At 49.6% G+C, this 26,184-nt stretch overlaps 1 protein-coding gene across 1 annotated transcript in view; it reads right to left on the minus strand.

Moving 5' to 3' along the window:
- The window catches only part of VAV1 (vav guanine nucleotide exchange factor 1), a 68,150-nt gene extending 46,135 nt beyond the window's left edge, over positions 1-22,015 (minus strand). Inside the window, exon 1 of the mRNA XM_005890710.2 lies at positions 21,712-22,015. Coding sequence (XP_005890772.1) covers positions 21,712-21,915 — 204 coding nt within the window. The 5' untranslated portion in view covers positions 21,916-22,015. The remainder of the gene's footprint in view (positions 1-21,711) is intronic.
- Between the last annotated feature and the right edge of the window lie 4,169 nt (positions 22,016-26,184).

The raw sequence follows: 26,184 nt of genomic DNA on the forward strand, positions 1-26,184 counted from the left end.
GCATACTTTCTTTTCTCCCGTTGTCTACAGGCAGAAATGATGCTGAGACTTTGAGGGATAGCAAAGCCACAAATGAAAATAGTCTCTGAATCACACCATCAGAAAAAAACCTCCCTCCTGATACCAGGAGGAACATTGGACTACTAGGTGAACAGGAAATAAATTTCTATTGAATTGCTGCTAAGTCACTTCAGTCGTGTCTGACTCTGTGCGACCCCATAGACCGCAGCCCACCAGGCTCCCCCGTCCCTGGGATTCTCCAGGCAAGAACGCTGGAGGTGGGTTGCCATGTCCTTCTCCAATGCATGAAAGTGAAAAGTGAAAGTGAAGTCGCTCAGTCGTATCTGACTCTTAGCGACCCCATGGACTGCAGCCTGCCAGGCTCCTCCATCCATGGGATTTTCCAGGCAAGAGTACTGGAGTGGGGTGCCATTGCCTTCTCCATCTATTGAATTAAGTCACTGCAAAGGCTTATTTGTTACAGCAGCTAGTGTTCTCCTAATACAGTAGCCTTAAGGGCCAGAGCCAGCTGTGGTCTGAATGATCCTCAGAGGCCCCATGACGGCCCATTCTAGCTCTTCTTGTAATTGTTCCTCTAATTACACACGTGGCAATAAACGAACAGCTGGAACCTGAGCTAAGAGCTCCTGTCACATCTGCCTAGTGGACTTCTGCTCATCCTTCAAGGCTCATCTCCAATACTCTTCTTCCAGGAAGCCTCCCCCAGTTTCTTCACCCAAGCAGAGTCCTCACCCTCATTCCCCTGCCCTGGGATCCCTTAGTATGATGTCCCTCTCCACCCCTAAATGTTACGTATTTCACGTTTTACACCTTGTTCCTATTCTCCCTCTGCCTGAATGCCCCTTGTGATCATCAACAAATATTTTTCAGCTCCTACCATCTAGAAGGGCTTTCCAGGTGGTACTAGTGGTAAAGAACCTGCCTGCCAATGCAGGAGATGTAAGAGACGCAGGTTCGATCCCTGAGTCAGGAAGATCCCCTAGAGGGGGGCATGGCAACCCACTCCAGTATTCTTGCCTGGAGAATCCCTGTGGACAGAGGAGCCTGGCGGGCTACGGTCCATAGGGCCTCAAAGAGTCAGACACAGCTGAAACAACTTAGCACACATGCACCTAAAGCAACCTGAGTAAGAGTGTCAGAGCCCTCCAAGACAATACGCCTGGATGCAAACCCAAGTCCTCTCTGCAGCTCACCCGCGCCACCTTCCACCATCACCTCCCTCCACTCAGCTCCTCCCCATCCTCCCCTCACCCACTTGGCCCTCTTCACTATTCCTTGAACAGTCAGGCAAGATGAGCCCTAGGACCTTTGCACCAGATTACTCTCTTCCTAGAAGACTATTCATCCCCCCAATTAATTGGGTGCCTCCCTTCCTTGTCGCTTTTGGACCTTTGATGAAATGTCATTTCTCAGGGTGACCTTCCCAACCACTAGATTTAAACTTGTAGAGAATACCCTGGTGGTCCAATGGTTAGGACTTGGCGCTTTCACGCCCTGGGTCCCGATTCGATCCCTAGTCGGGGAAATAAGACCCCACAAGCCAAGAAGCATGGCCAAAAAATAAAATAAAATTGTAACATACACGTATTTCACTTTGCAATTTTTAAAAAAACGTATTTATTTATTTTTGGTTGCACTGGGTCTCTGTTGCTGATGGTGGGCTTTCTCTAGTTGTGGCAAGAGAGGGCTAGACTCCAGTTGCAGTGTGCAGGCTTCCCATCGCAGTAGCTTCTCTTGTTGCACAGCACAGGCTCTAGCGCTCAAGGGCTTCAGTAGTCGCAACTTTCAGGCTTAGTTGCACTGAAGCATACAGGATCTTCCTGGACCTGGGATCAAACTTGTGTCCCCTGCATTGGCAGGCAGATTCTTAACCACTGGACCACCAGGGAAGTCCTCACTTATTTATTTTGTGACTGTCTGTCTGTATTGCCCCACACAAGCCCCCCCCCCCAACACTCTAGGACATCAGCACCACGAAGGCAGGATTCTCTGTGTATTTAGTTCACTGCTGTGGCCTCAACAGCTAGTTCAAGGCCCAGCACACAGTCAGTGCTCAAAAAAAAGTTGATGAAGGAATGGATCTCCATTTGACAGATGGGACAACTGAGGCTCAGAAAGGAGATAGCCCCTTCCCAAGCCCACACAGGTAGAAGTGGGGAGCCAGATACCAGCTCTGCAGGTCCAGAGGCAGCGCTCCTCGCCCAAGCTCTTCAAACTACACCAGGCTGCCTCGCGTTTCAGGGTACCGCACTGCAGGTGGAACTACCTGGAAACCAGGGTGCAAAGGCACCTGGGAAATGTAGTTCCCTTTGATACAGAGCAAAGCAAAGTGCAGGTAGGATCTGAGAGCAAGCAGGCTAATAACCCTCATAGAGCCTGAGCAAGTGACTGACTTTCTGAGCTCAGTGTGTTATCTCAGCTCCAATCCTTTGGCCACCTGATGCGAAGAGCCGATTCACTGGAAAAGACCCTGCTGCTGGGAAAGACCACTGAGCAGTTTGAGGGGCTCAGCATGTGACAGGAACCACATGTACCACTCTGCAGCCTGGCAGCCTTTGTGGGATGAGTCCAGACAGGACCTACAACAGAACAGATGGCCCCATCTGGCCTGAGGGAGGAAGTTCTCTGCTGACCTCAGGAAGATCAGCTGAGCCTTAAGCCTCGCCCCACCCCCCCACCCAGTCATGTGACATCTCAAAAGGGGAAAGAGGGTATGACTCATCAGCTCTCTGGGCTGGAGTAGGGCCAGGTGAAGAAAGGGGCTCCCTCCGACAGCAGGAGTGACTGAGGTTAGACCACTAGAAGGACTTCCTGGTAGCCGGAAGTGTGGGCGAAGGTAGCAAAGGACAGGAGGCCCTTTGACTAAATGCAGAAGTGGCCTGGGAGACTTTTTTCCTCCCTGCTGGGGAAGAGGGGGGGCAACCCTCAGTTCCCCTCCTCCCTCCACCCGAACCTCAGAGCTGGGCTGGCATCTCGCCCATATGCAAATCAGCACCCAGACACTTCCCCCTTGCTTGCAGGTCCCCACCATCACAGCCCTGCCCCAGGCAAAGAAAGGGCTGGAAAGGTCGGCCAGTTCATCACCCTCTTTCGGGTAACTGGTGTGCAGCGATAGAGGTCCCTTGGGGTGCTGGAGTTGGGGGCGACGGGATGTAGGGGACATGAAGCAGGAGAGTCAGAAGCCAAAGCCGAGCCCACAAACAAGCAGAAACCAGCTCCCCCACCCCCACCCCAGCCCCAGGGAGCCGACCGGAAACAGGAAATGCCTGTTACCAGGGCTTGCTCGGGGGAGACCGAGAAAGGGCGGCCCCGCCGCATTCAGCCCGTGCAGCCCCTTAATCTTGAGCTCGCAAGACTTCTTCCTGCAGACCAGAGAGGGTGGGCGTGCTGTACATCCTTTTCGAAGCCTGCAAGCAGAGGTGCTGAGTATAAACGCCTCTTCCTGGCATTCAAAACCCTCCCTGCTCCAGCCCATCTCTCTCCCCATCCCCTCCCCTCCCACTCTAGCACGCACTCAACAATCTCACTACCAGTACAGGGGATCAGACAGACAGGGTTTGACTCTCAGCCAAGCCAACTGCAACCTGAAGGACCTTGAATGGGTCACTGCACCTCCCCGGTTCCTCTGTTTCCTCATCCTCACCATGGAAATAAAAATACCAGTCGAATTTCCACTCTATCCCCTACCCAACAGTCTGGGCCACACTTTCATTCAGCAAGCATGTGTTGAATGCCTGCTGTATGCCAAATCCTGGGACTGGGCGGTGGCTAAGACAGAACCTTGTCCCTACAGAGCTTACAGTCTAGTAGCGAGACAGACACCAAGCAGTTGTCATTGTTTAGCCACTCAGTCTTGACCGATTCTTTGCGACCCTGTGGACTGTAACCCGCCAGGCTCCTCTGCCCATGGGATTTCCCAGGCAAGAATACTGGAGTGGATTGCCACTCCCTTCTCCAGGGTCTCTTCCCCGACTCAGGAATCGAATCCACATCTCCTATGGCTCCCACGTTGGCAGGCAGATTCTTTAGCGCTGCGCCACGTGGGAAACCCCACTACTTGTGTAAAAAGTATTATAAACCTATTACAGTACAGCACTATGTAACAAATTGTGTTAGTTTTGGGTACCTGGTCTAACTTTGTTGGCCTTATGAAAAAGTTAGACTTACAGAGAATGGGGACTTCCATTCGTATGTAGGGGACTTACTGTAAACATTATTTTAGAGTGTGAGGTGGGGGAAAAGTGTTCCAGGCAAAGGGAATAGCATGAAAGGGGTCTCTGATCATTTAGCCACTCATTCACTGATTAGGGAGATATTTATTGAGCAACTATTATGTTCCAAACACTGGTTTAAATGCCAGGGATACAGTTGTGAAAAAAAAGATTTACATCCCTGCCTCCATGAGGCTGACATTCTGGCAGGAGACAGACAACAAATGTGTTACATGAGTGTGTATATAGCTTGTGTGTGTGTGTGTGCGTGCGCCCTCAGTCATGTCCTACTCTTTGCAACCCCATGAACTGTAGTCTGCCAGGCTCCTCTGTCCATGGGGATTCTCCAGGCAAGAATACTAGAATGGGTTGCCACTCCCTTCTCCAGGGGATTGTCCCGACCCAGGGATCGAACCCATGTCTCTTGTGTTTCCAGCATTGGCAGGTGGATTCTTTACCACTGCACGACCTGGGGAATTCATATAGCTTATTGCTGCTGCTGCTAAGTCGCTTCAGTCGTGTCCAACTCTGTGCGACCCCATAGACAGAAGCCCACCAGGCTCCCCCATCCCTGGGATTCTCCAGGCAAGAACACTGGAGTGGGTTGCCATTTCCTTCTCCAATGCATGAAAGTGAAAAGTGAAAGTGAAGTCACTCAGTTGGGTCCGACTCTTCACGACCCCATGGACTGTAGCCCACCAGGCTCCTCCATCCATGGGATTTTCCAGGCAAGAGTACTGGAGTGGGGTGCCATGCTTATTAGGAGGTGGTAAATATTAAGTGAGAAAAGTAAGTAGGATAACTGGATGGGGCATGCCAGGAAGGGGTGCCATTCTAAATGAAGGGGCCAGAGAAGGCTCACTGAGAGAGTGACATTTGAATAAAGACTTGTAGGAGGACTTCCCTGGTGGTCCAGTGTTTAAGAATGCACTTGCCAATGTAGGGGACATGGGTTTGATCCCCGGTCCGGGAGAATCCCACATGCCTCGGGGCAACCACAACTACTGAGCCTGCGTGCCTAGAGCCCGAACTCTGCAACACGAGAAGCCACCGCAGTGAGAAACCCGCGCACCACAAAGAAGAGTAGCCCCTGCCTGCTGCAACTAGAGAACGCCAGCACACAGCAACAAAGACCCAGAGCGGCCGAAAAAGAAGAAGTATTTAAATTAAAAAAGAGAGAGAGACTTGAAGGAGGGAATAATCTGGTTAGGTGTCTGGAAGAAAACCCTTCCAGATAGAGGGAACAGCTAGTGCAAAGACCCTAAGACTGGACCCTGCCTGGTGCTTTGAAGGAAGAGCTTGGAGACCAGAGTGACTGGAGCAGAGTGAGAAAGGGGGAGTGGGAGGGAGTGAGCCACGGGTGGTATCCGATGCTGATTTACCAAAACTGGGGCCATGTGAGGGAAACGGGGCAAGTGTTGCCATGGGAGCATCCCACCATCCTGCCGTTATCTCCCAGAGTCCCTGTGAGGGAAGCACAAATTATTTTTTTTTAACATTTTTAAAAAGATTGTTTTGATATAGACCATTTTTAAGTCTTTATTGAATCTGTTACAACACTGCTTCAGTTTTATGTCTTGATTTCTCAGCCATGAGGCATGTGGGATCTTAGTTCTCTGACCAGGGATCAAACCCCCACCGCCTGCATTAGAAGGTGAAGCCTTAACCACTGGCCCACCAGGGAAGTCCCAAGTACAAATGACTGATGTCTTTTGAAGCATTTTCTCCAACTCTCCCCTGGTCCCCTGCTCAATCACAGCTAAGATTGACGGCAACAGCCCCACCTCTCTTGGGATGCTCAGATGCTGCAAACATCTGGGGGTCACTCTGGATCCCCCAAGCAAATAACCACAAGACAGCCACCCCCAGGGAGAAGTTCTGGAAACTCCATCCTTTGAGGAGTCATGAAAGCACTGTGGGTGTTCTTCCTCGGTGAGAGGGAACTTGGAGGAAGCTGAAGATGTAATCACAGAGGCAGATCTCTGATAGGTTATCTGAAGGAAGACATTAGCTGGAGACATGTGATAAGGAGAGTCCTAAGAAACAAGATCTGGGTTTGATCTAAGAGTGAACAAGAGTCCAAAAGCAGTAGAGCCATTATAGCTTAGGAGGGCCCTGCCACTGCAAAGAAAATCATTGCTTATCTTTGATTCTCAGGCAAAGAGCAAGAAGAGCAGCTTTCTTTAACTAAGACACTGTTGCTGTTCAGTTGCTAAGTCATGTCTCTTTTGTGACCCCCCCATGGACTGTAGTAAACCAGGCTCCTCTGCCCTCCACTATCTCCCAGAGTTTGCTCAAGTTCATGTCCATTGAGTTGGAGATGTTATCTAACCATCTCATCCTCTGCCACCCCTTTCTCCTTTTGCCTTCAACCTTCCCCAGCATCAGGGTCTTTTCCAGTGAGTCAGCTCTTTGCATCAGGTGGCCAAAGGATTGGAGCTGAGATAACACTCTGAGCACAAAGAGGCAGTCACTTGCTCAGGGTCTATGAGGGTAATTAGCCTGCCTGCTCTCAGATCCTACCTGTCCTTCCTTTGCTTGGCTCTGTGTCAAAGGGAACTGCATTTCCCAGGTGCCTTTGCACCCTTCCTCCCAGCTAGTTCTAGCCAATGGGAGGCCCAGGCAGGAGACCAGAGGGTGGAAGGAAGAGAGAAGCCAGAGTATTTCTCCTTCTCTTGTTCTGCCTCTCCAGCAGCAAATACACCTCCTCCATGGCCTCAGCTCCCTGAAGACAGCTTTAGCCTGAAGGTCTAGCTCCTGTTAAATGGTTCTGACCCCAGGGTCCTGGTCCTACTACCTCCTTCTATTTTTTTCTCCAGTCTATGACTACTCTCTGGCTTACCTTAGTAGTGGGCACCCCTGGTGGCTCAGACAGTAAAAGAAGCTACCTGTAATGCAGGAAACCTGGGTCGGGAAGATCCCCTGGAGAAAGAAACGTCTACCTACTCCAGTATTTTTGCCTGGAGAATCCCATGGAAAGAGGAGCCGGGCGGGCTACAGTCCATGGGGTTGCAAGAGTCGGATACGACTCAGCGAAATTATTAATAACTGTGCTTTCCAAAGATGGCAACAAAAATACCACCATCCAGGATGCTCTTCTGCAGTGTGACTTGTCAAATCCCCCTCTAGAGGTGGAGTTTGTTTCCCCACCCCTTGAAACTAGGCTGGTCTCAGCTACTTGCTTGTCACTGAGAACACAGCCAAGTGGCACCATATGATTCCTAATTAGGTCAGAAGAAACCTTCCAGCTTCTGCCTTGGTTTCTTAAGAAACACTTGCCGTCTCTCCACACTCCTCCGTGAAAGCCCAGTCACCATATTGTGAGGAAACCCAAGTCACATAGAGAGACCACATGCCAGTTTTCCAGGCAAGAGCTCCAGCTGAGCAGAGCTTCAAGTCACCCTAGCCTAGGCACTCCCACAAGAGAGTGAAGAAAGCTTCAGGTGCTTCCAGCCCCCGAATATTCAAGGTTTCTCCTCCCAGAGCTAAAAAACCATCATCACCATGCCCCATCTGAACCCCAGACTCACTAAATCTGTCAGAAGGATAACATAGTTATTGACATACATCACTTAGTTTGGGCTGGTCTGTTTCCCAGTAACAGATAACTGAAACACGGAGGTGCCTAAGTCATAAGTACTTAGAACAACACTTGCAGGTAAGTAGGTGCTCAGTTAGTGAGACCTGTTTCTGTTGTTATTCATTATACTTTCTGAATCTAGTCCCATCCATTTCATTAAAATTATTGTTTTCAAAGTACCCAAACCTGGGGAGTTCCCTGGTAGTCCAGCGGTTAGGATTCTGTGCTCTCACTGCTCGTGGCCTAGGTTCAATCCTTGATCAGGGAACTAAGATCCCACAAGCCACATGGTGCTGCCAAAATAAATCATTAATTAATTCATTTACAACAGGGTTTCAGTTTCCAAGGAAGATGGAAGGTTCTCCGGGAAAGAGGAATTTATGACTACCAGTCATTCATACTTTAGTGAGGATTAACAAACTATCAAAGTGACAAGTGATGGAGATTTACCAAAAAAAAAAAAATTCCAAGTACCAAGACCTGGATGTGGATACACTTTCCTCTTTAGGTCTCTTGACGTTGCATCCTTCTGGCCCCTGACACTACAACCCTATAAGGTAGGTACTATCCTTACCCCCAATTCAAAGGGGGGAAACCAAGTCACAGGTTCAGCAGCTCATCCAAGATTGCAAAGTCAAGACTGGCACCCAGACACCCAGGCAACCAGAGTCCATGGCCCTCAAACAGGGTTTCTAGGTCTTTGCAAAACTGATACTTGGGCAGCTATCTTGGGCATTCTTGCTATTGATCAGTTGCTAAGTTGCGTCTGATTCTTTGTGACCCCACGGATTGCAGCACACCAGGCTTTCCTGTCCTTCACTATCTCCCGGAGTTTCCTCAAATTCATGTCCATTGAGTCAGTGATGCTATCTAACCATCTCATCCTCTGCCACTCCCTTCTCCTTTTGCCCTCAATCTTTTCCAACATCATTGTCTTTCCCAATGAGGCTGCTCTTCGCATCAGGTGGCCAAACTTTTAGAGCTTCAGCTTCAGTATCAGTCCTTCCAATGACTATTCAGGGTTGATTTCCTTTAGGATTGACTGATTTGATCTCCTTGCAATCCAAGGGCCTCTCAAGAGTCTTCTCCAGCACCACAATTCAAGAGCCTCAATTCTTCAGCACTCAGCCTTCTTCATGGTCCAGCTCTCACGTCCATATATGACCACTAGAAAAACCATAGTTTTGACTATACAGACCTTTACCTTGGGCACAAGAGGACAAATAGCTACACCTCTGTTCTCTACCCACTCAACACAGAAAAACACCACCCCCTCCAGTAGTGACAGTCCAAAACATCTCCAAGCATTGCCACATGTCCCCTGGTAGGACAGAGCTGCTTCCTCCCTACCCCCAGTTAAGAACAACCACACTGTGACCCAGGTTCAATCCCTAGTCAGGACTGAAAAAAAAAAAAGGAACCACTGCACTAACCAGCATGCTGGGCTGCCTCCCAACTCCAGGGTCAGATGGCCCAATCAGAACTCCTCAAAAGCTATGTCTCCCCCAGCCTTCCCATCTCAGCAAATGATACCCCATTTGTGTGGGTCCCTAAGCTACAACCTTTGCCTGACATCGTCTGGCCTCCTCCTTTCATTTATTTCCAGCCCTCTTCCATCCAATCTGTCAGCAAGTCTGATCAGCCCAACCCCCCCAAAAATGGGAGGCAGATGCATTGTCCCCAGCTCCTTGTCCAAGCCCCCATCACTGCTCCATGGAACCCCTCCATCAACTTCCTCCTCCCAGGTCCTTGCTGCCACCTCTTTTGCCTTTAGAGTCCAGTCACCATAGAGCAGCTTGCTTCTGCTAAGTCAGTTCAGTCGTGTCCGACTCTGTGCGACCCCATAGACAGCAGCCCACCAGGCTTCCCCGTCCCTGGGATTCTCCAGGCAAGAACACTGGAGTTGGTTGCCATTAGAGCAGCTTAAAACCCTCCAAAGATTTCCAATCCCATTTAAATTCCATACACAGTCCCAAAGCATTTTGCAGTGAAGTGCCTTCCTCCCAAACATCATTTTCCTCCACTCCCCCTTCACTGGCTCACCTTCTTCAGCCAGCAGGTTCTTCATTCTCATCTGCCTGCCACAGGGCCATTGCACAGGCTTTCTCGTCCCTGCCCCCGTGCTTCCTAGAGCTGGCTCCTCATTCTTCAGCTCTCTGCTTTCCTTGACCACCCCGCTCTGTTTGCTCTTCAGCATCCTGAACCTTGATTAATTCCATCTGCAACACTGACTACTGTGTTTTATTGATTTGCAGGGCGTTGAAAGAAAGTCCCCAGATACATCCACATCGGGCCCTTGGCACCAGTGAATGTGATGTTATTTGGAAAAGAGGGCCCAGGATGGAGGGTAGTCTTTCCTGGTTGCTCAGTGGTAAAGAATCAGCCTGCCAGTGCAGGACACACAAATTCGAGCCCTGACCTGGCAAGATCCTACATGCCATAGAGCAATTAAGCCTGTGCCCCACAACTACTTAAGCCTGTGCTCTAGAGCCTGGAAGCTGCAACTACTGAGCCCACATGCTGCAACTGCTGAAGCCCATGACCCTAGAGCCCAGGCTCCACAACAAGAGAAGCCATTGCAATGAGGAGACTGTTTACCACAACGAGAGAGCAGCCTCTGCTAGCCACAACTAGAGAAAAGCCCACGCAGCAACAAAGACCCAGCATAGCCAAAAAAAAAAAGACCCTGTGCTTCCAATGCAGAGGGTGTGGATTCGATTTTTCTAAAAATGACTTTGCAAAACATCATAAAGGATATCAAGGTGAGGAGATTATTCCAGATTATGAGATGCACAGACAGACAGACATAAAGGACACAGTCACGTGAAGATGGAGGCAGAGGCTGGAATAACACTGCCGCAAGCCAAGGAATGCCTAGAGCCAGTCGAAGCTGGAAGATGCAAATAAGGGATTCTGCCTTATAGCCTGGAGTTGGAGCAAGATGCTGCTGACGCCTTGCTTTCCAACCACTGCCCTCCAGAACTCTGAGACAATATAGCTGTTGTTTCAAGCCACCCAGTTTTTGCAACTTTGTTACAGCGGCCACAGAAAACAGAACACAGGCAGCCTTCTCTGCCATGAGGCCACGAACTCAGGAGAGCAGAGAGGAAATCTGTGGTGTTTCTTCCCATCACCCCAGTCATCAGCACAGTGCTGGCTGCCGGATAATAAAATAAAGGAATATCTAACTTGAAGAAGCTCTCAATCTCATCTTTACCCCAGCCAGTAATTAATTGTTCATTTCTCTTTAGATTCTGTACCACCCACCTCCCCCTACTCACCTCCCTCCCCCACCCACCTTCCGGACACAAGAAGCTCACTCCCTCCAAAACAGTGGTTCTCCCAGGGGCAATTCTGCCCACCAGGGTATATTTCGCAATGCCCAGGGACATTTTGTTGATCCCACCCTAGGGGGGAAGAGTGGGTGAAGGTCAGGGATGCTACCCAACTTCCTACAATGCATAGGCAGCTCCCAGGACAGAGAATGAAATGCCAATTTCAGCACTACTGATACTGAGAAACTCCGGACTCAGTTTAGCACTTGATACCAAGATAAACATCGATGGATCAACTGCCTCTTGACTTCTCCCTGCTTTTCTGGTAACCATCCCTCTATTTCCCCGGGATGAAACAGCCCTTCCCCCAGTCTAGTTCCTTTGGGTAGAGTTGACTCCCTCACCAATGCCAGGAATGGGCGTGTGATCTGGCCTGATCAATCAGACCAGGCATTCTCCCAGCAATGGGTTCAGGATTGGACATGTCACCCCCTCCCCCAAATGATCATGTCCAATGAAAGAGAGAGCTGGGGTTTAGGAGCCATTAAATCGACCCTCTCATTTTCCACTGGACACAGAATTGTGGGAATAAAAATTTGGAGTATCTGGACACTCATATCTACCTCCATGAGGGCAAAGAATGACTAAGATGGAGGAAAACACTTAAAAGAAAACAGAGTTAAGAGATGGAGGGCAATGGGTAGAGAGAGGAGGGTTTCTGAGACATTGTCAAGACCCTGGATCCAGCTGGACATATAGGCCTTCTCTCCCAAGCTTTTCAGTTATGTGAGGTAATAAATATTATTTTTTGACTAAGCCAGTTTCAGTTGGGTTTTCTGTCACAAGATCTAAAACTCTTGCTCGAAACTTCTGCAGATTAAGCTCACAATTTCCTCAAACCTTAAACTTCTCCAACTGAACATCCCTTATTTCTTCAAGAACACAGTTCCCCCAAGGGACCTGACTTTCATGTTCCTCTTAAAGTCCAGGTCTCAGAACACCATCCTTGATATCAGAGGAGGACAGTCCATCTCTGCAATGTAGTCAGATTGTTAGAATGTAATATAGTGAGATTGTTAGAAACCTAAATATGCCCATCCAACATACCCCCGGGTCCTCCCCACTTCCTGGCACCGTTAGTTTTAGTAAGAGAGAAACAGAACTCCTTTTGGCCCCTGAAATATACCCGGACTTCCCACAGTCAGTTGGCATGTCACCTCCTCCAGGAAGCCTACCCTGATTGTTTCTGGGACTTCCCTTCTCTCTGCTCCCACAATGCCCTGGGTGCCACCCACCCATCACTGAGTGTGTTACTCTGTCATAGCTGCCTACTTCCTCATCTGTTTCCATGAGCTGCAATATGGTCTGTGTCTCATTCATTGTGGGACTCTCCATCACCCAGTGAGTGGAACGAACTAGTACAAAGAAATGCCTGTGAGGTGGGTGGCAGCCTCATCACCATTATTATTTTTGTTATCATTGCTATCATCATCGGCTTCATTTGCCCCATTTTACGGACAAGAAAACCAAACGTGAGAAAGCCGAGGCAACTGCTTGAAGTCACATAGCCTGGAACTAGTAAAGCCAGGATGATCTCAGGTAATTCATTCTCAATCACCGGTTACCAACTACCACTACCTAGTCATAAGCACTCAACAAATACCTACTCAATCAGAGATGGATCAGCAAACTCTGTAAAGAGGCAGACAGTAGTTTGGGTTTTTTTTGGCTTTGCAGGTCATAGAGTCTTTGTCGTAGGTCACAGAGAGAGAGCAGTCACAAACAATGTGACAAGTGGGCAAGACTTTGTATCAGTTAAACTCTGCTTACAAAAAGAGGCAGACGGCTGATGGTTTCTAGGGTGCTGACCCCGTATTGAATGACTGAATGAATGAATATCTGATCAATGTTTTATTGAGTGGGGCTTCCCTGGTGGCTCAGAATCCGCCTGAGCAATGGTAAAGAATCCACCTGCCAACGTGGGAGATGAGAATTCAATCCCTGGATCAGGAAGATCCCCTGGAGAAGGAAATGGCAACCCACTCCAGTATTCTTTGCTTGGGAAATCCCAGGGACAGAGAAGCCTGGCAGGTTATATCATCCATGGGGTCATAAATCAGTTGGACATGATTCAGCAACTAAACACCAACAACAATTTTATTAAGCACCTACTATGCGCTGAGTGCTGTCCTAAGAACTAAGGACACAATTGTGAACCAAACAGACAAAAAGCTTTCCCCTGATATTCCAATGGGGGAAGCAGATAATAACCAAATAAGCCAAAAAACTGTGGTAGGTCTGGGGCTTCCCTGGTGGTCCAATGGTTAAGAATCTGCCTTCTAACACAGGGGTCACAAGTGTGATCCCTCATCCAGGAAGATCCTACATGCCGCAGGGCAACTAATTCACTGCCCCACAACTACTGAGCCCACGGTGCCCTGGGTTAGCCAGGGCACCACAACGCATGCCACAACTAAGACTCGATACAGCCAAATAAGTAAATAATTTTTTTAAGTTAAAAAAAAAAATCAGTGGTAAGTCAGCAAGTGCTAAGTACTACTTTGTTGTTGTTTAGTCACTAAGTCATGTCCACCTCTTTTGTAACCGCAAGGACCATAACCCGCCAGGCTCTTCTGTCCATAGGATTTTCCAGGCGAGAATACTGGAGTGGGTTGCCATTTCCTCCCCCAGGGGATTTTCCCAACCCAGGGATCGAGCTTGCATCTCCTGCATTGGCAGGCAGATTCTTCTCCCACTGAGCCACTTGGGAAGACCCACTAAGTATTACAGAGGAAAAGTTAGAAAGGGAAGAGAATGGAAGGTGTTGTGGTGGGGTGGGGGTGGGGGTGGGGGCAGACAGGGCAGGGGATGCAATTTCATATAAAGAAAGCAGCAGAAATCTCTCTGATAAGAAAACTTCAGGAGATAAGAGAACAATCAGGGTATGTATCTAAGGGGAAGAGTGATTTGTGAAGAAAGACAGCAAGTGCAAAGGCCCTGGGGCTGAATTGTACCTGGTGGGTTCTAAGAACAGTGAGGGGGCCCATGTGGCTGCAGTAGGGTAAGGGAGGAGATGAGAGCTGAGAGGCAGGCAGACACCAAATGCCGAGGCTATTATGGATCATGCTGAAGATTTTGCCTCTTGCTCCAAGGGGATCCATGCATGGGAGGGCTGAGAGCAAGGGAAGGGCTAGGGGTTTCCAGCATCCTCCCTGAAGTCCTGAAGGGTGATGTTTCCCGGTACTGGGCCCAGAGAGGAAGTCAGTGAACAGAATAGAATGGAATGGGAAAGAAGGCACGGCACCAAATATTGACTCTCTCAAGCTTCCATCCCCATCAGCCCTAATGGGCGTGTTTAAATGAGGTCTTCCACCCAACCCAAGCCAACCCACTGGGCTGAGATTTCCTTGTACCCAGGCCCCACTCTGTCCCCAGATGAATCCTTCCCCATGGCTCTGGTCCATGTCCTCCTCCTTCCTCATCTCACAGAGGTTTCCTCAAAGCCAGCCCCCTCCAAAGCTACATCACTGAAGTCAGCTAGGCATTACCTAGGGGTCCTCTTGTCACTGCCTTCTCCATATGCACCCAACCCACTTCCTTGTCCTTCCTGGCACAGAGCTAAACTACATTCCTGGCCTGTCTTGCAGTTGGATGGGACCACATAACCAAGTTCTGGCCAGCAGAATAAGGATGGAGGTGATGGTGCCACTTCTGGGTCTGGTCCATGCAAACCCCCCAGGGTTTCCCTCCTCATCACTCCCTCCTTTGCCTTCTGACTCCAAGGGCTTCAGGGAGGGTGGGGCCATGAGGCAGAAGGAGCCCAGGTCCTGTAGGGACTTTGTAAAAAATGGCTGGGCTTTCCTGGTACCTCAGTGCTAAAGAATCCACCTGCCAATACAGAAGACATGGGTTCGATCTCCAGTCCAAGAAGATCCCATATGCCTTGAAGCAGCTAAGTTGGTACACCACAATTACTGAGCCTGTGTTCTAGAGCCTGAGAACCACAACTACTGAGCGTGCGAGCCCCAGAGCTTGAGTTCTGCGGCAACAGAGGCCACAGCAATGAGGAGCCCTCGCGCCACAAGAGAGTGGCCCCTGCTCACCGAAACTAGAGAAAAAGCCCGCGCAGAAACTGAGACCCAGTACAGCCTAAAAATAAATAAAGAAATAAAAGAAATATATACATATATATAAAGAAGGAATATTTTCTTAATCCCCCAGTTGACCCAAACCAGATTGTGATATAAGCCAGAAGGAAATTCTTTAAATTCACTGAAGAAATACAGTTCACTACAGCAACTAACATTTTGCATCCTGACCTATACCACATCCTACAGGCAAGCTCAGACCCACTGAAATCAAATTAGCAAAAAGAATGACTCCCATTAATTTACATGCTATCAATCATATGTCAATCACTGTGATAAAAATTTAGCCTACATTATCATGCTGAACCTTCACACAACCCTGAGATATCAATGCTGTCCACACCCTCATTTTGTAGATATGGCTCAGATAGATTAAGTGATTTTTTTCTCCAAGATCACAAGGCTACTAAGTACCTGACTTGAAATTCCGAACAGCTCAATATATAAAGAGTTCCTAAAAATCAATTTTAAAAAAGGGGGCAATAGTACTAGAAGGGAAAAACATGGGCAAATGATATGAACAAATATTCATTTGCAGAAAGAAAATAAAAATAACTCTTATAAGAAAAGATGCTCAGTCTCAGACTAAGAGAAATGTAAACTGAGTCATAATGAGCTTCATTTATCACCCAAGTTGGCAAGACTCCAAAAGCTTAACAACTGTTGGCAAGGCAATGAAGAAACCAGCATTCTCGCTGTTAGAGGTAATGTAATTGGAACAATGCATATGGGAACAATCCCATACAGAGAACAATTTGGCAAGATCTACCAAAAACACAGACTCACCTGTTTTGAGCCAAGAAACCCTTCTGAGAATTGATCCCATGGATATACTTGCTCATGTATCTGGCTGCAATAACAGCATTTATATATAACTAGATACTTTTCTATGTTCTTTATAGTAACTCATTTATCCTTCACAACAATACTTTCACATAAGGACTTATTATCTCCATTTTAGAGATGAGGAAACAGAAGCACAGAGAGGTTAAGTAACATGCCCAAGGTCACACAGTAGAGGAGCTGAAAAACAGTTCATGGACAAGGTTACTGATCACAGAAAGTGTGTCAGAACAAAAGCCTGGTTCAATACAAGTGCCCAGCAATAGGAGTGATGGTGAAATAAACCATTGCCCAGCTGGGCCATGGAATTGAGTTTAGAGTAAGTTAACAGTAAAGATTCTAAGAGAGAGAGTAGGGGTTCTGAGGGACTTCCCTGGTGGTCCAGTGGTTAAGAGTCCATGCAGGGGGCATGGATTCAGTCCCTGATTGGGGAAGTTCCACATGCCAACACAGGGCAGCCAAAAAGAAAAGGAAAAAAAAAGAGTAAGGATCCTAGGGCCAGGCTGCCTAGGTTCAAATCTGTGACTTTGTCACTTTCAAGCTGGTTACCCTGGGGCTAGGGACTTAACTTCTGTGTCTCAGTTTTCCCAGATGCAGCGTGCAGATTAAGTCACTGTGTAAAAAGTGTTTAAACCAACGATCAGCTCACTTTTTCTACAAACATCTAGATAATAAACGTCTTCAGCACCATAGGCCAGATACTGTCTTCGTCAGTTACTCAAATTTAGAATTGTAACTGGAAATTGGCCATAGATAATATGTAAACAAATGGGCATGGGTGTGTGCTAATAAAACTTTATTTATACAACATGCTGTGGTCCAGATTCAGCCCTCTTGTTGTAGTTTGCCAGCCCCTAGTTTGGAAGAATGCCTGGCATGTGGTTAGCCCAATAGAAGTAGTTTGTTTAGTAAATGGACAATCTAGAATATCCTGCAGTCAATTTTTTATACATGATCTTAGCCAAAAGGCCGAGAAATAATGCTGCAGTCATTTTTTTTTTAAAGAATGGGAACACTGTATGAACTGATTTGGAAAGACAACCAAGGTAATGATTAAAGTAATGAAAGCAGGGTATAAAGATAGTATGTTCTGTCTTTCACAGAAAGAAAGGAGTGTAGTTAATAAGAACCTAAATTTCTATGTGCATAAGAAAATTCTGTAAGGATATATAGTCAGCTTAAAAAAAGTAGTCACTTATGGGGGAAAGCAGGAACTGGGTATCTGAGGAAGATGGCCAAAGGTTATATTTTTCTCTGCACACCTTTTACGTGTTTTGAACTTTGAACGATACACACATATTATTTAACTAAAGAATCAAATATTTTAAAGATTCTATCAGGCTCTCTGTCCCCCAGCACAGGGTTTCTCAAAGTCAGCCATGTTGACAATGGGTGCATGCGTGTTCAGGCTTGTCCGACTCTTTGAGACCCCGTGGGCTGTAGCCTGCCAGGCTCCCACGTCCATGGAGTTTTCCAGGCAAGAATTCTGGAGTAGGTTGCCATTTCCTCCTCCAGGGGATCTTCCCAACCCAGGGATGGAACCCACATCTCCTGTACTGGCAGGCGGATTCTTTACCACTGCTGCTGCTGTTGCTGCTGCTGCTAAGTCGCTTCAGTCGTGTCCGACTCTGTGCGACCCCAGGACGGCAGCCCACCAGGCTCCCCCGTCCCTGGGATTCTCCAGGCAAGAACACTGGAGTGGGTTGCCATTTCCTTCTCCAATGCAGGAAATTGAAAAGTGAAAGTGAAGTCGCTCAGCCGTGTCCGCCTCCTAGCGACCCCATGGACTGTAGCCCACCAGGCCCCTCTGTCCATGGGATTTTCCAGGCAAGAGTACTGGAGTGGGTTGCCATTGCCTTCTCCGTTTACCACTGCACCACCTAGGAATCCCACTGTTGACACTGGGGCTGGATAATTCTCTGTTGTATGTGAAATTGTCAGACGTTGCGCAGCATCCACAGTCTCTATCCACTGGATAACAGTAGCAGAAGTGACAACCCAGACTGACACTGCCGAAGGTCCCCTGCTGGGGGAGCAAAACCACCCCAGTTGAGAACCACTGCCCTAACCCAAACTCCTACAAGCTATGCTATGTTACCAACCCTCCCATTTTCCCTCATCTTTCCTAAGACGACTTTTTAGCGAGAGTTTATCGCAGATTTGATCCCTGGGTCGGGAAGACCCCCTGAAGGAGGGCATGGCAACCCACTCCAGTATTCTTTCCTGGAGAATCCCATGGACAGAGGAGCCTGGCGGGTTACAGTCCATGGGGTCACAAAGAGTCGGACCCAACTGAAGCGACTGAGCACAGCACAGCACATCAGGTGTCGACACTATGCCGAGCGGTATTGAAATGTTAAAACAGTCCTCCCCTCAAAGGTGCCATTTTTAGCCACAGTTCACAGATGGGGAAACTGAGGTTCAGAGAGGTGAAACCAGGAAGTGGTGCAGCCGGGATCTGAGCCCAGATCTGGCGCCTCCGAGCCGCCACCACCACCACCACCTCCAGCATAAGCCCACCCCTCCTGTTCTAACCCTCCCACCCTCTCCCTTCCCTGCCTCTACTGATGGTGCCAGGGTTTATTGGCTGGGGATGAAAGCACAGAGAGGTTAAGCAACATGCCTAAGGTCACAGAGCGGAGGAACTGAAAACAAGATTCATCATCTTGGCTCCAGTGACCACCCCCATTCCCAGTATAATAAGCTCCCCAGTCCTGGTGGGATCTTTCCCACAATGACGGTCACATTCATCTCTTCCTCTCCACTTCCTCAGCTTTAAAGTTTCACATCTGCCACCCAGAATTTGGGCTCCCAGAGACAGCAAAGAGTGTCCGGTCACCCCTGTGGCCATCTGTAATGACTTCGTCCTCTCTCTGGGTCTCAGACCTCAGAGAGACCATCCAGCGCGGAGACCCACTTCAATCTGACCTCACCCATGAACTATGCCCACACAGCCAGCTCATGCACTGCCCCGCAGCACGACTATGTGGCCACTGACCTGCTCCTACCTTGGGGCCTTTGCCAGGAGCTCTGTTTCCTTAGATTCACCCAGCTCTTCCCTCACTTTGCCCAGGTCTCTACTCAAACGTCACCTCGTCAGGGAAGCCTCCCAGACCTCATATGCGAAAGTGCAGCCTCACACTCCTAAGCCCCCCTTTTTCCAGACCACCCACCACTCCGGACAACATATATGTTGCCTTATTTGCCCACTGTCAGTGTCTCCCATTAGAACATCAGCTTTTTGACAACAGGGTGTTTTTTTGGAGGGGCGGGGAGTACTTTACTTATTTATTTTTGATCGTGCTGCACGGCATGTGGGATCTTAGTTCCCTGACCAGGGATCGAACTCATGTCCCCTGCAGTAGAAATGTGGAGTTTTAACCACTGGACCACCAGGGAAGTCCCGACAACAGGGGTTTGTGTGCGTCTTTGTCCCACTGTCTCAGCACCATGGATGAATGAATGAACGAATATGCTCTTTCCACTCTACCCAGGAAAGAGTGGAGCCAAAGCAGAGGAGCTCTCAAGAGGAAATGAGAGAAACGGAGAAGCATTCTAATTCCAGACTCCACACCTTTATTTACGGCATTGCGTGTCCCCCACCCCATCCCACCCTCATCAGGAGCCCTCCCTTTTCTCTCTTTGCCCTTCCACACCTCACTGGCAGTTCTTGGCCCTGGCTTAAATCTGTTGACAGACAGGGACTTGCAAACTTAGAGGCTGTTCTTGGGGCACCTCCCTTTGGTTTAAAATGACTACCTTTTAGCTTCCCGTGCATGGCCCCACTGTGAACAGGGCAAAGGATTGTGCTTTGAAAGGAGATAAAATGCACAGGGCAGCAAGGCCCAGAGCTCCCAGATAGGGAGGATCATGGAACACCCTTGCCCAATGCAGGGTCTGACACAGCTAGGCACCAGGATCAGAGCAATAAGAAAACTCCTACTCACTCTTCAAAACCCAGCACAAATGTCCCCTCTTGCATTAAGCCCAACTCCCCCAGGCAATCTTTTGCCTTTGCTCCAGGGCCCTCAGCCCAGAATTTTTGTTTCCCTCTGTCTCAGTCCTGACAACACAGGGCTAGGGAATGTCTGTCTTCCCCAGTCTGGGAACTCCTCGAGGGCCAGACTGAGACCTGGGTCCTCAGCATTGACCAGCACAGAAAATCAGGATTCATTAGTCCCTGCAGCTGCCCTCTTAGAGGTTAATGCCACACCCCACTGCCTTTTATCAGAAACCAGCTATAGGGAAGATGCAGGCAAGGATGGAAGTTCATCCTTAGGTCTAACCACTTTCCCATTAGCAGCTATCGAAGCCACACTGGGTCTCAGGTCAGAGGCCTGACTAATCCTAGGGCTACTTCCTTCTGTGTGCAAACACATGTAGGCATAATTGTGTCCTGTGGCCACAACAGCTGGCTGGAGTGGGAGGATCTCTGGGGTTCCCTCATTCTTTCAGGAAGCCTGCCTGTGCTCAGGGAGGGTGAGCCACCCATCTCTCCCACGCGTGGGCCTGTCACCAGGAAACACCCCCAAGGACCCCTCCCTGATCACTTACTGCTCCTCCCCCCATCTGCACGTGGCATCTCAACCCAGAAAAGAGGCAGTGCCCCAGGCCGCCCTCCCCATCTATCCCCAAAAAGGGGCCCCCACCACCAGCCCACTGCACCTCCAGACAAGGCTTTCATCCTGGGGTGGGACCTGAAGGCTGGATGGCTAGTGTCCCCTCAGACCCCTAGGGCAGGCAGAGTGCCCCCAACCACCACCCATCAGCAGAAATTACTTTTCATCCAGCGCTCAAGAGGCCAGGGGGAACCAGAGAAGGTACAACAGAGAGAGAATCCAGTCCAGTGGCCTCCCCCACCCAACCGCATTCAAATTGGGATTTGAATATATTTCCTGAGCCGGGGAGGTTGAAGTCAAATCCACCACCCCCTGAACCCTGGGGCCCTTGCAGAAATCCCTACAGAGAAAAAGCAGCTATTTCTAGGTTCCCCCAAACCCCAAGAACCCAGTCTCAGGGCTCTTTGGGACTGGGTCCTGCCTCAATGTACCTCTTGGGATGGACAGAGCTAGGAAGACCAGAGTCCCAGACCCACAGTCCCCCCACCCTCCCCATGCTGCCCCAGGCCCCGGCAGGAAGCCAAGGGGAAGATGTGAGGGGAAGGAAGGGGCCCAGGGCCCAGGAGGAGGCGACGCATGTGGGGGAAGGAATAGGAGGAGGCCCTTCCCCCATAGCCAGAATCTTCGTGGGTGGCGGGGTCAAGGAAGTCCAAAATCTCAGGTGCCCTATCGGCCACCCAGGAGATTCCTAGGGCCCCCTGCGGACCCCTAGCATGTCCCTTTTGGGGTCTAAATCTCCAGCGGAGTCAGCCTGAGGTTTTGGACTTGGGTTAACCCCAAGTTTGCCAGTTTTCAGCCTAGACGTGGGAACCCATTCCTGTTAACCTTGAGGGGGCCACCCCTGAATCTTCAGTGTTAGGACCCCCACATATCCCCCATGCCAGGCCCAGAGTTGGGGCCAGCCTCCTCTCTTCACTGCTGGCCCAGAGGTGCAGTGCATCAACCTCCTGGGTACCAGCCTGGGGCGCCTCCCGCCACCCACCCTCCGGCAGGCCTGCCTGTGGCCCGTCTCACCTGGGACATCTGGGGACGCAGGTTGACTTCCCGCAGGTTGATGGCATGGGGCAGCAGGTTGTTGAGCAGCTGGCACAGAAGGACGCCATCCCGGAGGGCCTGCGCCAGCTCGCACACTTGGGCTCCATCCCAGGTCACACGGTGGCTGGGCGGTAGCACCCGGCACTGGATGAGCCAGTGGGTGCACTGGCGCCACAGCTCCATGGCCGCTGCCTTCCCAGGCCGGTCCGCACACCCTCGCGGCCTCCTCCACCCGCCCGACAGCCCGCCTGCGTGCCTGCCTGCCTGCCTCTGCTAGCCAGCTACCACTTCCTCTTTTTTGCCTGTAACTGTCGCCCTGAGAAGGGGTGGAGGAGGAGGAGCCGTGGGGTGGGGGCAGGGGGGGGGAGCACCTGGCCAGACCCAGCCCAGCCCCCTTTCAAGCAGGACCTGGCCTCTCTTTCGCCCACCAGCTAACACCAGGGCATCTGGGCGTGGGGACAGCGTAATTAGGCGGAGTCCCACTGCCTTCCTCTGCATGCAACCCAAGAGCAGGACCACCTCAGGAACACACTCAAAATCCACCCTCTTCTCACCTCTCCCTCCTTCACCTCCTTGCTTGGCCAACCCTGCTCCTTGCTAACCTGGACCAGTCTCCTCCACCTCATCCCCAGGCTCCCGTTCTCACCCACCACAGTCTGTAACCCCCCCATCAGAGGGCGCCTATGAACACCCCAGTCAAGCCACTGAGTCCCACAGCCCGCCTCGTTGGGAGTAAAAGTCCTGCCTGTACACCACAAGGTTCTTCCCTTATCCCTTCCACTCTCTCCTTCATTTGCTCTCTTCCAGTCAAACAGGGCCTCTTCAATGTTCCCCGAACCCACAAGGGCACCCCAAAATCTAGAGTCCTAGGACTCACCCTAGAGTCCTGCCACAGGGCCTTTGCACATGCTGGTCCTCTGCCTTAGCTCCATGGCCAGCTCCCTCATTTTCTGCAAATCTTAGCTCCAGGCCACCTTCTCATGAAGTCTTCCCAAACCTCTCCATTTCAAATCACAGTCTTTATTCCCCACCCCATCATACCCTGTCCCACTCCCCCCTCCCCCACATTAAGCCCTGATTACCAGTATTCTTGCCTGGAGAATTCACAGACAGAGGCTCCTGGTGGGCTACAGTCCATGGATTACAAACAGCTGGACACGATTGAGTGACTTTCACTTTTCACAACACTACTATCCCAGAAACCTGATATTTTATTACGCTTACTTTTTTCATTGTGTATTTGGAAATTTGTGTCTATGTTAAAACCACTATCCCCAGTACCTGGCACATACATATATGTTCCACAAGTATTTGTTGAATCAATGAATAAATAGTTAAAAGCTCTACTGGCTCTATCTTTGACATTTATCCCATAGCTCTGGCCACCATCATCTTATAGACTTCCATAATGTCATTCATTCATTTAGCAAATATTTGCAATCCCAAAGAAAGGCCATGCCGAAGAACGCTCAAACTACCGCACAATTGCATTCATCTCACATGCTAGTAAAGTAATGCTCAAAATTCTCCAAGCCAGCCTTCAACAGTACGTGAAACATGAACTTCCAGATGTTCAAGCTGGATTTAGAAAAGGCAGAGGAACCAGAGATCAAATTACCAACATCCGTTGGATCATTGAAAAAGCAAGAGAGTTCCAGAAAAACATCTACTTTGGTTTTATTGACTACGCCAAAGCCTTTGACTGTGTGGATCACAATAAACTGTGGAAAAATCTTAAAGAGATGGGAATACCCGACCACCTGATCTGCCTCCTGAGAAATCTGCATGTAGGTCAAGAAGCAATAGTTAGAACTGGACATGGAACAACAGACTGGTTCCAAATCAGGAAAGGAGTACATCAAGGCTGTATATTGTCACCCTGCTTATTTAATTTCTATGCAGAGTACATCATGCAAAACGCTGGACTGGATGAAGCACAAGCTGGAATCAAGATTGCCAGGAGAATTATCAATAACCTCAGATATGCAGATGACACCACCCTTTGGCAGAAAGTGAAGAACTAAAGAGCCTCTTGATGAAAGTGAAAGAGGAGACTGAAAAAGTTGGCTTAAAGCTCAACATTCAGAAAACTAAGAGCATGGCATCCGGTCCCATCACTTCATGGCAAATAGATACAGAAACATGAGAACAATGAGAGATTTTATTTTGGGGGGCTCCAAAATCACTGCAGATGGTGACTGCGGCCATGAAATTAAAAAACGCTTACTCCTTGGAATAAAAGTTGTGACCAACCTAGACAGCATATTAAAAAGGAAAGACATTACTTTGCCAACAAAGGTCTGTCTAGTAATAGCTATGGAGAGGGCAATGGCACCCCACTCCAGTGCTCTTGCCTGGAGAATCTCATGGATGGAGGAGCCTGGTAGGCTGCAGTCCATGGGGTCGCGAGGAGTCGGACACGACTGGGCGACTTCACTTTCACTTTTCACCTTCATGCATTGGAGAAGGAAATGGCAACCCGCCCCAGCGTTCTTGCCTGGAGAATCCCAGGAACGGTGGAACCTGATGGGCTGCCGTCTATGGGGTCACACAGAGTTGGACACGACTGAAGTGACTTAGCAGCAGCAGCAGCAGCAGTCATAGCTATGGTTTTTCCAGTAGTCATGTATGGATGTGAGAGTTGGACTAGAAAGAAAGCTAAGCGCAGAAGAATTGATGCTTTTGAATTGTGGTGTTGGAGGAGACTCTTGAGAGTCCTTTGGACTGCGAGGAGATCCAACCAGTCCATCCTAAAGGAAATCAGTCCTGAATATTCATTGGAAGGACTGACGCTGAAGCTGAAGCTCCAATACTTTGGCCACCTGATGCGAAGAACTGACTCATTTGAAAAGACCCTGATGCTGGGAAAGATTGAAGGTGGGAGGAGAAGGGGACGACAGAGGATGAGATAGTTGGATGGCATCACCAACTCTATGGACATGAATTTGAGTAAGCTCCAGTAGTTGATGAGTGACAGGGAGGCCTGGCATGCTGCAGTCCATGGGGTAGCTGAGAGTAGGTCAAGACTGAGCAATTGAACTGAACTGCTGTCTTAAAGCCCTTATCGTTACCTGAAATCATGTGGTCTACGAGGTCTCTCTCCCCACCTCCACCCCACTAGGCTGGGAGTGTTCTCCTCAGCCCGCTCTATCCCGCAAGCCCCGACCTCACCCCAACACGCCTGGGATTTTTAAATTATTGTAACCACCAGGGGGCGCTAGAAACCTTCATTGGATATAACCGAGCTGTGCACCAAAAGCAGGCTGGCCAAGGAAAGGACACTTCCTCAGCCTGAGACTGAAGTCTCTTCCACATTGGCAGGTGGGAAAGCCCAGCCTGGAAATTCCCAGATTTATGATTCTACAGACACCAAAACTTTCTTCCCCAGGCATCCGTGATTCTCTTTGCGTCAATTTCCTCATCTGTAAAATGAGTGACAACAAACTTCACTGTTTAGAAATACAGTAGAGATCAGAGACGGTGGGGCTGCAAAGATCAGGGGAAGACAGGATAGAGCTCCAGGGCTCCAGGTTTGAATCCCACTTCGGCCAATCACAAGCTGAGTCAACCTTGGGCAAACTTGGGCTTAGTTGCCCCATGCCTGTTTCTGCATCTAGAAAATGGGGTAATGAAAATAGGACCCATCTCATTGAGAGGTCTATGTAAAAATAGAATTATGCAGGCAGGGCAAACAAGTATACAGTAAGCACTTAATTAATGAATGTTCGCTGCAGCTACCGCTTTCAGTTCTGTTGCTAATACTACGCACCCTCAAAAAACCTGGCTAGAGGGTCCTATTTCTGGCTCCAGATCCCCACACACACCTTCCTCACGCTTGTCTCCAGGCAACAGGATGGAAGCCCCCTTTCTCTCCTTCCTCCACCTAGGAAACCACCTGAATGTTTGCCCCCCCACGTCCCGCCAGAGTCTAGATCAATTCCAGGGGTCTGTTACTGGGAAAGACTGTCGTATTTTCCCGCATCTCTCTTCACAAACCCGACACCCAATGTGGGGTTCCTTCCGAGAAACCCAGGGGGGCAGTCTGGAGGAAGCGCACTCTGCCACGTCACAGCCGCCACCACTCCCGGTCGTGTGAGACAGCCCGTAAGGGCCGCCCCGCCCCTGCCCGGAACAGGGGAGCTAGGAGACATCCCTTGCCCCGTCGCAAGGGGTCAGGGGCTCTTAGGACCAGCCTGTGGCCTGAAGCGGAAACAAGGGGCAGGACTCCAAGGGCGGGACTAAAAGAGGGGTGACTAGATGAGTGGGCGTGGTCAGCCTGAGGGGGCGGGGCAAATTTAAGGGGGCGGGTCCACTAGTAGGAACGAAAGGAGTTCCCCAGGGAGCTTGACCTACAGGAAGAAGGTTCATCCAAGCAGGAGTGGTTAGCGAAAAGAAAGTTTATAAGGGGGCGGGGCGATAACAAGGGGCGGGGCGATAAGTTACAGTAGGAGA

This window comes from Bos mutus, chromosome 7 (assembly GCF_027580195.1).
Source record: "Bos mutus isolate GX-2022 chromosome 7, NWIPB_WYAK_1.1, whole genome shotgun sequence".
Taxonomy (NCBI): Eukaryota; Metazoa; Chordata; class Mammalia; order Artiodactyla; family Bovidae; genus Bos; species Bos mutus.